Source organism: Vulpes vulpes, chromosome 2 (assembly GCF_048418805.1).
Source record: "Vulpes vulpes isolate BD-2025 chromosome 2, VulVul3, whole genome shotgun sequence".
Classification (NCBI taxonomy): Eukaryota; Metazoa; Chordata; class Mammalia; order Carnivora; family Canidae; genus Vulpes; species Vulpes vulpes.
In genome coordinates, this window is record NC_132781.1 from 58,475,954 (window position 1) to 58,488,253 (window position 12,300).

The 12,300-nt window shown below is 41.1% G+C and overlaps 1 protein-coding gene across 1 annotated transcript in view; it reads left to right on the plus strand.

The window, feature by feature from the left end:
• Positions 1–12,300, plus strand: part of PSMB7 (proteasome 20S subunit beta 7) — a 64,004-nt gene that overhangs the window by 23,353 nt on the left and 28,351 nt on the right. The window contains exon 6 of the mRNA XM_072748646.1: positions 9,459–9,517. Coding sequence (XP_072604747.1) covers positions 9,459–9,517 — 59 coding nt within the window. The remainder of the gene's footprint in view (positions 1–9,458; positions 9,518–12,300) is intronic.

A 12,300-nucleotide genomic window follows, 5' to 3' on the forward strand; every position in this document is an offset into this window, starting at 1 on the left:
TGTGTTACTCTTATCGCTGCATACATCTTACCCCTTGGCAGGCCATGGTGGCAAACAGGTCCTTGGGCACTTAAAATGGACCGCTCCTTAGCAGAAAGAGCAGCTTTTTTCCTGAAAATATCTGGTTAAATTGATTTGGGGAAAAGCAATAGAAATTCATTTCCTGGGGATCCCTGGGTGGCTTGGCAGTTTAGTGCCTGCCTTGGGTCCAGGGCGTGATCCTGGAGGCCGGGGAAGGAGTTGCACATCAGGCTCCCTGCATGGAGCCTGCTTCTCCCTCTGCCTGTGTCTCTGCCTCTCTCTGTCTCATGAATAAATAAAATCTTAAAAAAAAAATCTATTTCCTGCTGCCTGTCAGAACTTCATGACTTTGAAAAAAATTTTTTTGAAGACCTCTGTTTCCATGAAAACTGCCAGCCCTGGAACTTGTTGAGAATGATTATATAAAATAGCTCCTGGAGGACAGGGACTTTGTCTTAGAGTAATTACAATTGCTAGCTTTTGTTGTGCCAGACATTCTGCTCTCCATGTGTCATGTCCTTCAAGTTTCCCAGCCACCCAATGAGGAAGATCCATTCTGTCATCACCCCCGTTGTAACAGGGAGGCAGCTAAGGCTAGGGCAGCGGGCTGCTGTACTGCAGCTTTCTGGGGACAATCATGTGCTTGAGGTGGTGGTGCTTCCTGGAACATCTTGGCAGCCTTGCCAGGCTCGCAGCATCCCCATGATGTGCTGGAGGAGGACCACACTCCTGCACAGCCATGTGTTCCCAGAGCCTGCTGCCTACTGGGCTCCTGGGATGGTTGGTTTGAGGGAATGAGTGGGAAGTTGCCCTTCTAAAGTGTAAAGCCACCAGACCTAGGTTTGGGTCTTGGCTTCACTTCTTACTGACTGTACTGTCTTCATTAGCTGAGCCTCTGTTTCTTTGTCGGTAAAATTAGGAAATACCTATATCACTTAAGTTCAGGGCCTGGGACTGAAAAGGCTCCCAATAAATGCTTTCCCCTTTTCTAGTTTGGGAGTTTGTGAGGATAGACCTTATTAGAAAAGGCAGATTTCTACCTGCTGGCTTTCAGTTCCTTCTAGGAGTTTGACTTAGAGCAGTGGGTTTAGAAAATGGTTTTAGTCTTTTGTTTCTTCAGTGTTTTTAAAAACATAGGTTCTAGAATTGCAAAGTTTGATTTAGTACTTGAGTGAAAACTATAAAAATACTGTTTCCTGTTTTTTTATTTTTTATTTTTAAGATTTTATTTATTCATGAGAGACAAGAGAGAGGCAGAGACATAGGTAGAGGGAGGAGAAGCAGGCTCCATGCAGGGAGCCTGATTTGGGATTTGAGGATCACGCCCTGAGCAGACACTCAACTACTGAGCCACCCAGGCATCCCATTTCCTGTTTTTTATTTTATTTTTTATTTTTATTTATTTTTCCATTTCCTGTTTTTTAAAAAGCTCTTCTGTCCTCAAGTCATTTTAATGCAGGTGTTTTTGAATATATGGAACAGGTAAAAGTGATATCTTGGTAAAATACATTTCAGATTTTGTCCCAAGTTGGGTTGTTCTCTCCGAAAAAGTTAAATTCAAACTGGACTACTAGTACTGATAAGCTAAGGTCAGAAATGCCTTCAGGGGTTTTGGAAAATGGAGGCTAATTTCAGTTTTCTTTTTCATTAAAATTTTTTTTGAATGGGACTATTTTAAAGTAAATACTAAGAACATACTTGAATGGCATTGCTAAACAGTGAATGACATCTGTTTAATTATTTAAAACATTTAACTAAAATCCCAGGCTCATTTAAATTTCTGAGCAAAACAACACAAATTAACCATACCTGGATGTGTGCTATTCATTCTGCTGATGTTTGAAGAAAAAGCAGTTTGGAAAGCATGTTCTTTTTGCGGTGGCGAGCTAAGAAAATACAGCTGTTTCCATGCTTACTTGTTAATCTTGATCTCAAGCATTTGACTTTGCTACTTAAGAGGGAGCACAGAATGGAAGGAACATCAGATGCTTTAAATTCAGAATGATCTGGGTTCAAAATCTCAGATTTGTTAATTATTGATTATGTGATCTGGGCAAGTTGCTTACCTCTGAGATTGTCTCCTCTTTTGTAAGATGGGACTACTAAGACCTGCCATGTCTGAGGAGCAGACAAAACCGACGGGACTGTGCTTTGACATTTCTTAAAACACCATGTGTCTGTATTCGATGTGGTCTGCTTAGTAATTTGAGTGCCACAGCACAGACTTCTGCATAATCTGGTTTGAGGATCTGGCTTGAGGCTGATCTGCTCAAAGGACTTCATTATTAAGATGCTTTTACCTTTAAGATAATTCTAAGGAAGCCCTCGTGGTGGAGAGACATGGTGTGTATATTTGTTTGTGATGATTGATTGCTGTCGTTCCTTGGAACTATTGACTCATGCATGGATTGACCTTCAGGCCCCTGTATAGAAATTTCAGGAGTAAGCTGCATGCTGCTGCTTTTAGCAGCACGACTTGTGACGGCTGGCAAGATCTTGGGCTTCTTGCTTTTTCTTTTTAGTTTTTTCATCCTGTACCGTGTCAAGTTCTTATTTTCTCCAAGTATATGCTTTAAGAAAGTGCAGGTAATACATGGTCTTTTGAAGAAAAATAAGAAAAGGTGAGTAAACAAAATAGTACCATCCAGATAGAAGCATAATATTTTGACTTGTATTTTTCCAGATTTGTAGAATCTGTCCTCTAAGCTTAGGTGTTAATATTGCTTTGGAACATGTTTTTCCCCTATTGAATATTTTAACATGGACAACTTCTCAGTGCCAAAAAAAGTATTGTCATGTTTAATGACTGTATATATAATATTGTTTATTTTTTCTGATGTCTGATTGGTGGTGTTTTACCTTTACCGTTAGACTTTTTGTTTTGCTAATCTAAACAGTGATCTTTTTATATACATAATTTGGGTACTTACCCATTTATTTCTTTAAAATGGCTCTCTAGCAGTGGAATTGCTGGTGGGGATGTATACCACTATGCTTTCTTTTTAAATTTTTTAAAAAAGGTTTTATTTTATTTATTCATGATATACACAGAGGGGTGGGGGGATGCGGGGCAAAGATACACAGGCAGAGAGAAAAGCAGGCTCCATGTAGGGAGCCAGATGTGGGACTCGATCCCAGGACAGGGATCACGCCCTGAGCCAAAGGCAGACATGCAACCGCTGAGCCACCCAGGCGTTCCCTATTATGCTTTTTTTTTTTTTAAGGTTCTATTTATTTATTCATGGGAGACACAGAGAGAGAGAGGCAGAGACACAGGCAGAGGGAGAAGCAGGCTCCACGCAGGGAGCCCGACGTGGGACTTGATCCCGGGTCTCTGGGATTACACCCTGGGCTGCAGGCAGGCGCCAAATTGCTGAGCCACCCAGGGATCCCCCCATTATATTTTCTGATTGATGTTCCTAAATTGCCCCTTAGAAAAGTTCTATTCAGGAGTGCCTGGGTAGCTCAGTTGTTTAAGCATCTTCCTTTGATGAACCCAGGGTCCTAGGATGGAGCCCTGCATCAGGCTCCCTGCTCAGCCAGGAGTCTACTTCTCCCTCTCCCTCTGATTCATGCTTGCTTGCTTGCTTGCTCTCTCTCAAATACGTAAAATCTTAAAAAAAAAAAAAAAAAAAAAAAGTTTTATTCATTTTTGCTTCTATAAGTGTGTTAGGCTGCCCCCTTTCACTATACCTTTGTCAGCCCTGGGTATTATTCTTTTTAATCTTTGTTAATGTAAAAGGTAAAAAAAATGGTTATTTAATTTAAACTCCTATTTCTTTGATTACTAGTGGCCTTGAACAGTGTTTCTGATCTGTACACACTGTGTATAGGCCAGTGCCTTTTTTCTTTTCTCATCAACTGCTGTGTCCTTTTTTCCTGTTGCCATATTGGCATATCTGTGATTCTTCTTAGTTATAAATGTCCTACATGTTGTACATATTTTTGAGTTTCAGGGCTTATATATATTTTTGAAAGATTTTACTTATTTATTCATGAGAGACACAGGGTAGGGCGGGGGGAGAGGTAGAGATACAGGCAGAGACATAGGCAGAGGGAGAAGCAGGCTCCATGCAGGGAGCCCGACGTGGGTCTCCAAGATCATGCCCTGGGCTGAAGGTGGTGCTAAACTGCTGAGCCACCTGGGCTGTCAGGGCTTATATTTTATGCTATTTACAGGAGTTGGTCTTCCCCCTCCTCCCCTTAAGCCAGTGGCCTGCTATTAATAAGAGCAGATACTTCATTTTAAAAGATTGGCTGGAGGGCAGCCCTGGTGGCTTGGCGGTTTGGCCCAGGGCATGATCCTGGGGACCCGGGATGGAGTCCCACATCGGGCTCCCTACATGGAGCCTGCTTCTCCCTCTGCCTGTGTCTCTGCCTCTCTCTCTCTCTCTCTCTAATAAATAAATAAAATCTTAAAAAAAAAATAAAAGATTGGCTGGAGCTGTGGCCCCTTGTGGCATTTTTGCCTGGGACCCCCTTCTCCTGGAGGTTAGCAGTGTGGATGGCCCCCACTGTCATCTTGAAGTGAGTCAGGCCCTGACAGTTAGAGATGGGGAGCAGACCTGCTTTTTAGGACTCCAGAGGGCATCTGTTGTGGGAGAAATTCTTTTAATGGCCACCAAACAGGAGTAGCTGGGGTGAAGTGGTATCCACCTGGTGGCTGCAGTGGATCGGGAAGTGCAGAGCAGCTCCTGGCCCCCTCGGGTGCAAGAGGGTTGAGTTGTATATTCTTCCCTCATCCCTGTCTCTCTCCACAGCCCAGGTTGGGAGTCCGGAGTGGTTAGGCAGGGAGGAGGTAGACAGTGAGCTCAGGAAGGACAGTGGGTACAGAGGTGAGCCTGTAGATTAGCCAAGTAGCCACTACTGTGTCTTGCACCATCATCTATCTATCTATCTATCTATCTATCTATCTATCTATTTATCTATCTTTCTTTCTTTCTTTTATTTATTTATTTATTTATTTATTTATTTATTATTTTTTTACACCATCTTTTTAAATAGTGGTCACTGATTGCACCTCTTTTTTCTGTTTTAAAGAACTTTGTCTGGAAGCAACACTAGCTACTCAGCCACTGTGGGTGGGCTGAAAAAGGCAGACTTGGTGGAGGTTGCTAAGGATCAGCTACATGAAAACTACTGATGAAATGAGGTGGTGGCAGTAAAATGCAAGAACCCATGGAGGGCATTTTACTCCTGTGGTATCACAGAGGTTTGGACCAGACTATGACATAGAGTATGACATGGTTTTGTGGGTTTAAAGCCTTTTTTTCTTTTTGAACATTGAACTTGGCTTCACACTTGAGTTTGTCTTATATTCATCCCAGGATGTTAAGTTAGGCCATAAATGTTCTTTTCCGCCTTATCAGGGCATTTACCGCTATCATCACTTCTTAAGGGCCAGCTCAGACTTTTCCCCAATTCCATCATTGGGACAGTTGTCCTGAGATCAGCCCAGCTTAATTCAGCACTTCTATTTCGTGCTGTGTGCCCCAGACTGCAGATATGAAAATATGGACATGTTGCGGAGAGAAGAGTGACAAACCTGTGGTGAGGGGTTGGTCAGGGAAGTCTTATGGGAAGAAGTAACCTCTCAGCTGGGGTTTGAAGCTGGCTAGGAGTTCTGTGGACTGTCAGTGGGGCAGAGGGCATGGTCTGTGTTAAGGTGGGGTTGGCTTGAAATGGTGTAATTTAGGAAATTGCCAGTTTTGTGTTAGGTGTCAAGTGTGAGGAGGGGGTCAAGTCATGGAAGGTCATGCATGTCTGCTCTGAACTATTGTGGTATGAGAGAGTGTCTCTAGTCACACCTGAGACAGGACTCCTGCCCTGTACTTCTTAGTTCTGTAAGGCTAGACAAGAAGCTGTATCACTTCAGTGGGATGACTAAATGGCCTAACGTGATGGGTGGCATGTGGTGGGTGCTCAGTAAAATGCCCTGGTTTCTTCCTCTTTGACTGCCTTCTCCTCCCACCATTAGATAAGCTCTTTGAGGGCAGGCCTCCACACCCTTTGTTCCTAGAGCTCATCCTGCATTTGTGGAAAGCATATTCCCTCTGATATCATTTCCTTCACCTGACATGCCTGCCATCTGAAGCAGAGGTCCTTGTTCACTGTCCCCTGGCTTTTCTATTCATTTATTCCTTTATGGGAAGCCAAGGAGTTCTGTTGTCTAAGGTGACTTTGTTTTTGGAATAGAGGATCAGGGTAAATATTCCCTCAGAAGACTTTTTTTTTTGAATGTGCCAGGCTGGGTTGGTTGATGCTGAAATCATGGAAAGTCTCAGGGCATTATTGTGGCTTAAAAATGGGATATAATATCTAAACATTTTGTAGGTCTCATGGCTGCTATACTAGTGTGGCATTAGTCAGGTGATATACTGTATACAGTTTTAAATGGCACTGAAACAAAATCTAGAAAACCTGAATACAGTTACTAAAGACTATTGGTCTCATTGAGTTTACCATCTTTTTTCTTTTTCCCCAGTTGCATTGCCTTTAAATTATGTGAGGATTTGCATCTTGTTCTCTTGCCACTTTGGGTAGTTGCAGTCATATTTGAAATTCTGACTTCAGCGTTCTAAGTAGACACACGTTCAGGGTTTCCTGGAGACCTGTTGACAAGCCAGAGCTACTCTATCTCCTAGCACTTCCACGTATTTCTGAAAAGGGGGCGCCAGAGTCCTCCTTTCCTAAAAAGCTGGGAGTAGGAGCTAATTTGCAAGTGATTTAGAAATTGTTATTAATGTTGAATTTCCCTTTCTTTTCAAGTGTATTTGGAGTCTGCTTATCTTTGATCTCAAGAACAGGAGAATGAGGCAGTTTAGCAGGCTTGTGCTTTCCAGAAAAAGTTCTGGACACTCTGTCCGTGCTGTATAGGTTGGAGTGTTTGTTGGAAAGGGGAAGCAGAAATACAATGTATTACATGTCCACAATAGACTCCAGTGTTCTTTCTATGTTTACCTGGCCTGCACCTTCCAGCTCTTAAAGAAAAAAATTAGTCTCTGATAGTGTGAGAAGCATCCCCACACTGGAGAGACACTTTTTGTTTCAAGAGTTTAGATTTAGTACATAATTTCCACTTACAGAAGTTTTGTCTGTTAAGCATTATTTCTAAGCAGGAAAGAAAAATTTGTTTTGATAAGGGAAGAATTACTATATTGGGGGGAAATATTTTTCACTTCTTAAAATATTAGATGAAGCTAAGCAGAAGGAAGTATATGTGCCCAGGAAAAATAGTAAAATTAACTTTATGGTGAACTGCCAAAGAAAAGATGGCCTCAGAGTTAAAACAGGGCTAATAACTTTCAAGGAAAAATGTCTTTTTTTTGGTAAGCTTGGTTTTTTTTCTTTTAAAATAATTTATTACAGTTTTCCACAAAGCTATTAGCTCTTAGGTTACCTGCCCTCCCCTGTCTTGTTTTAACATTTATTTCAGGCCTTTGGTACATTTGCCCTTTACTCTTTGGAGGGAAATTCTTGGACCACAATGGATAAGGCCAGCCTACTGTTGGGTGCTCTGCAGGAGCATTTTCTATCTAGAAGTATTTTTTCCTGAGCTTTCCGTATTTGCAGTTTTCTTGTTTCTTCATGACAGCTGTCCTTTGTTTTCCACACCAAACCAGCTTTTTTTTTTCTTTTTTTTTTAACTAAGTCTAAGACTGGTTCTCACCTGTGCCTTAGAGCAGAAACTTGGCTTACTTTTCCCTCTTGATCCCTGAATCTCAGAGTAAATGTGTGACTCATAAAATGTTGGTGGACTTTGACTCTTATTTTCAGATTTTCGAGGACACGTTTATTAACGAAATTGAGAGGTTTGGCTTTGGTGAATTTGCTCTTGCTTATATGCCGGTTTTTTTGGGGTGCACTGGTTTTATAGCTGTTTAATATCTATCTCCTTACCAAAAGAGATATTTTAATATCTCTTTAGATTTTCTTTTCTTTTTTTTAAAGGAGAAAAAATGGTAAGAGGGGAAAATGGGGCTGCCTTTTGCTCCCAAGCCTAAATGAATAGTCATTGCTTGTAATACCAGTCTATACTTGACGCTTCCCACTGCTTTAGATGTGATGTATCTGGTGCTGTGAAGGTAATGATCCTCAACCACAGCAATATTCCATAACAGGAGTATCTGTCATATTCATCGGGATTACCATGTTCATTGATTTGTGTCTGTAAATCTGCTGTTTCTACCCTTTAAATTTGATCTATAATTGGACCTCCTTAAATGGTTCAGATAAGGTAGTCTGTATTTTCTCAATGCAGTGTGGCTGTCAGCTTCTCCTTTTTCATTATACATTCAGCAGACTTGATAAAATCAGCAGGACACCTCATTTGAAACTGTTTAATCGCTGCCTTTTTCCTTTGCTAAAACCATTGAGGTGGTCAAGCGATGTACACAAATCATTTTAAATAGAAAATATGGTTTTCCCTGTGACCTAGCTAAATAGATAGTGTTATGCAAAACAAGTTAAAAAGTAATAAATGCCAAAAAAATCTTCTAATTGGAGTAAAAAATTGTGGGCAACTCTATCCTCTCTCCAAAAGTAGAGTATCCTGAAATATTGCCAGGACCCTGTAAAGACAAGATGATGGTTTTCTAAAGATTCTCTGGTTTCTGAACAAAGCAAGTTTAAATTTTCAAATAGTGCTGAGCTGCCTTTTACATCCATTCAAAGGGAGCCCACACTTATTTGTAACGCCTTTATATCCTACTTTTGTAGGGAGAAATCTGCTGTCTGTTAATATCTATGCAGCGTAACCTTTCAGCCATTTGCTATTGTGATAATAAATTTTGTTTCTTTGTCTGTCATTTTGTCTACTCAGCTGTTACTCTTCAAAGTACGAACTAAAAATAATAGCTCCAAATAAATGCCACATAATAAAGTGTTTTACAGTTGAAGCCGGAATAACCCGGTGGCTGCAGCTTGCACGCAGTCCTATTACCATTGCTGGTGCTGTAGTCGCTTTCCCGTGAGTCAAGGTGACTCGACCAGGGCCAGCTCATTAAAGCAATCTATTCTTTCTCACTGGCTTGGTATTTAGCGCTATACCCAGCAGCCTGCCAAGGCACAGTTGTGGAGCACCAGACTCACGGCATAGCATGTATGAAATTACGTGGCATTCACTTTTTGAAAAAATACAAATTTTCCATCACCTCATTTTCATGCTTCAGCATTTTATTGTGAATAATTTACAATAACGCCTGTCAGGAGTGAAAGTAGGGCCAGTTGCAAGTTTACCTGAGACAGTGGTAAGTGTGACTTCAGGCTTTTGAGAAGCATTGTTTACCTGGTTTATGTGGCCCTAAAAGGATTAATATTTACACTCTGCTTGAGTGAGACATTGGATGCGTTTTGCCATTTTTGCTGCCTGGAAGTAAACTTGAGATGTAGAAGCTGGGAGTTGGTAGATACACTAAAAATGCATCTTTTTCTTTCAGGTTCTGGTTCCTTGGCAGCAATGGCTGTGTTTGAAGATAAGTTTAGGCCAGATATGGAGGTATGTAAGTCTCTGCAGTTTTATTCTCTTGTCACGTGTTTTTCCAGCTGTATGTCGGACATTTACAAATTGATTGCCAATTCCTCCAAAGTTTGTACAGCACTGTTGTTGGTTGAAATGCTCTTTGGCACAGATAACTGTGTTTGCTAAGAAGACCAGTTGGTTGGGAAGCTTCATTTTGAAGTGGCCCTGCTATGCCCTCCCCCAACTGTTCAGCATTTTGCTCTGGCCTTTGGGCTGTCTGGGAATATTCTTGGCCATGGATGCTGCTGCAACGTGGAATGTTTTCTTGTGCACTAAGCTTTCTGTATCACAGTATCTGAAAATGACGCAATTTTTTGTTTTTCACTGAGAATGGAGAAACGATGTATGTCTTTGCATGTCACACAGACCTGGTCTGAAAATGGGGACAGCCTAAAATATCTCTATGGATTCTGCATCTGGCAGAAGATGGGGACAGGATTGTGTGACTATTCTCAGAGGGCGACAGATCTGGTGTCTCAAATATATTTATAAGAGATCCTTTATTATATTTTTTTTGGTGGTAGGGGAGAGTGGTACCTTCTGAATGGCATCCCACCTGTCTGCTTGAGTGATTGATGTGCTCCCCCCATCTCACCCCCCCGCCATTAAGCATCCTTCCCACCCTCTAAATCTCCAAGAACAAACCCACAGATCTTCCATTGTCACTTTCAAAGGAGTGTTCAGTATTCTCGGATACTTCATGGTACCACATTATTCCTCTGCTGTGCTTTATCCCTGCTGCTCAGCCAGCTTGTGGGCACAGAGGTCCTGAAGTCAGCCTTCATTATCTGCTCTTGTTTTTTTTTGATAGTTAATTTTGTGTTGGGGTGTAGCAACTGGTTTTCAACAATTAATAGGCTATTTATGAGTGGTTTACCCTATTCTTTAATATGTAGGCATCTGCTGTTTCTGCCTTTGCAGTATTGTTTTGTTTAGGTACCAGTCTCTGGGAACTACTTTTTGACAATGCTTTATGCCTAATCATCTTTGGAGGAGATTACATATTTAAAAATTTTTGTTCTTCCACTAGCTCATTGTCATTGGAGCACCAGCTGTCATTGGAACTCTGGAGCTCTCTCTGCCCTTTAGGTTTAGGCCACGTGCCCTGAGAGCCAGAGGATGTTGGGCTGTGAATGTTGCCCGACCAGGACAGGGGTCTCCTGCCAGAAGCCTCTATGCCCTTGGTACATGAGGTTAGCACACGTAAGTGACTTGGTCACTGATGGCTCGATTTCTCTCCTTTCTTGGACATACGCCAGAGTTAAAATATATGACTAAAGATAGGATTTAGCTAGGTATTTTATAGTAAAAATAATAGTGTCTTTCTCCAATTGAGAATAGTAAACAGGTCCAGGTATCAACTATAAATGAGATTAGGATTCTGTTCTCATTTCTCAGTGTGAAAATTTATTCTCGTTTCAGCATTATTTTCTTTTTGGGGTTTTTAAGTGCAGAGAAAAAATAAGATGTACCAGGTCACTTAAAAAGAAAAAGAAAAAAAGATCTCCCAGTGTTTAGACTAAAGGAGAGGAGTTCCCGAGGCTTTACAAATCCAGTAGAACTAACTAAGGTATAGGGAGAAGGACTGACGATTTTTGTTTAGAAAATCATCTCAGTAATGTCAAGCCCTCCTTTAAACCACATTAGTCTTCTCAAATTTTCTTGAAAGCTTTGTCTATTTCCAATTGATTGGAACCTCCATATGTTAGAGAAAAATGAGAATTGCTGAAAAAGTTGAAAGCATGAGGTATATTAGAAGTGACTTAACACTCTGCTAAAGTAATTTTATATTATTCAGAGTTTGGATTTAAAGTGATTCAAAGGCCATGAATTTAATATTGATGTGATTTGAGGAAGTAAAGGGAAATGTGATCATGTCTTCAGTAAAATGTGTGATATCAGTCTGAAGAATGTGTTCTTTAGGTGGATTTTATGTGCAACTCATACCACTTGAGTTTTGTATTATCTGTGAGACCTTGAAACAGCCTGACCAAATTCCCATTTCAGATTGATCTACTAATTAATTTTACAATTTCAGGTGACTGGTTTTGGTCACGGAAGTGGTTGAAACTTGGCACAGACTGACCATGAGCAAAATCACTATTATAGAGAATGTAGTACCTCCCTCTCCAGTGCAGTGACTTTAAGTGTGCATAGAAGGCAAATAATAGTGTAACAACTGACGGGAGAGAATTCTTTAAAAAATCTAAAGGGACGTTAGTAGATAACAACAGAATTTATTGTAAAGACCATGCAACTAACACCTGGCCATCTTGCTGTCTTTTGGGGAATTTTTTTTTTAAAATTTTTATTTATTTATGATAGTCACAGAGGGAGAGAGAGAGAGAGAGAAAGAGAGAGAGAGAGAGAGGCAGAGACACGGGCAGAGGGAGAAGCAGGCTCCATGCACTGGGAGCCCGATGTGGGATTCGATCCCAGGTCTCCAGGATCGTGCCCTGGGCCAAAGGCAGGCGTCAAACCACTGCGCCACCCAGGGATCCCGTCTTTTGGGGAATATTAAATGATGCGCTTTCATTGGGAGGCTGAGACTGGCTGGAGAAGCTGAGAGGATGAGTTCTAGTGATTTCTTTGTTATAAAAGAGAATTTGGCAAGGTGTCCTTTCCAGCACTGTATTTGCATAGAACTTGTTGGAGACGTTTTGGTTTCAGGTTTCCCAACTTTATTTTCCTTCTTTCCAGGCTGACTTTCTGTCTTTCTGTGACAAGAAGCCCTCTAAGACTTTTCTTTCTTGCCTCTT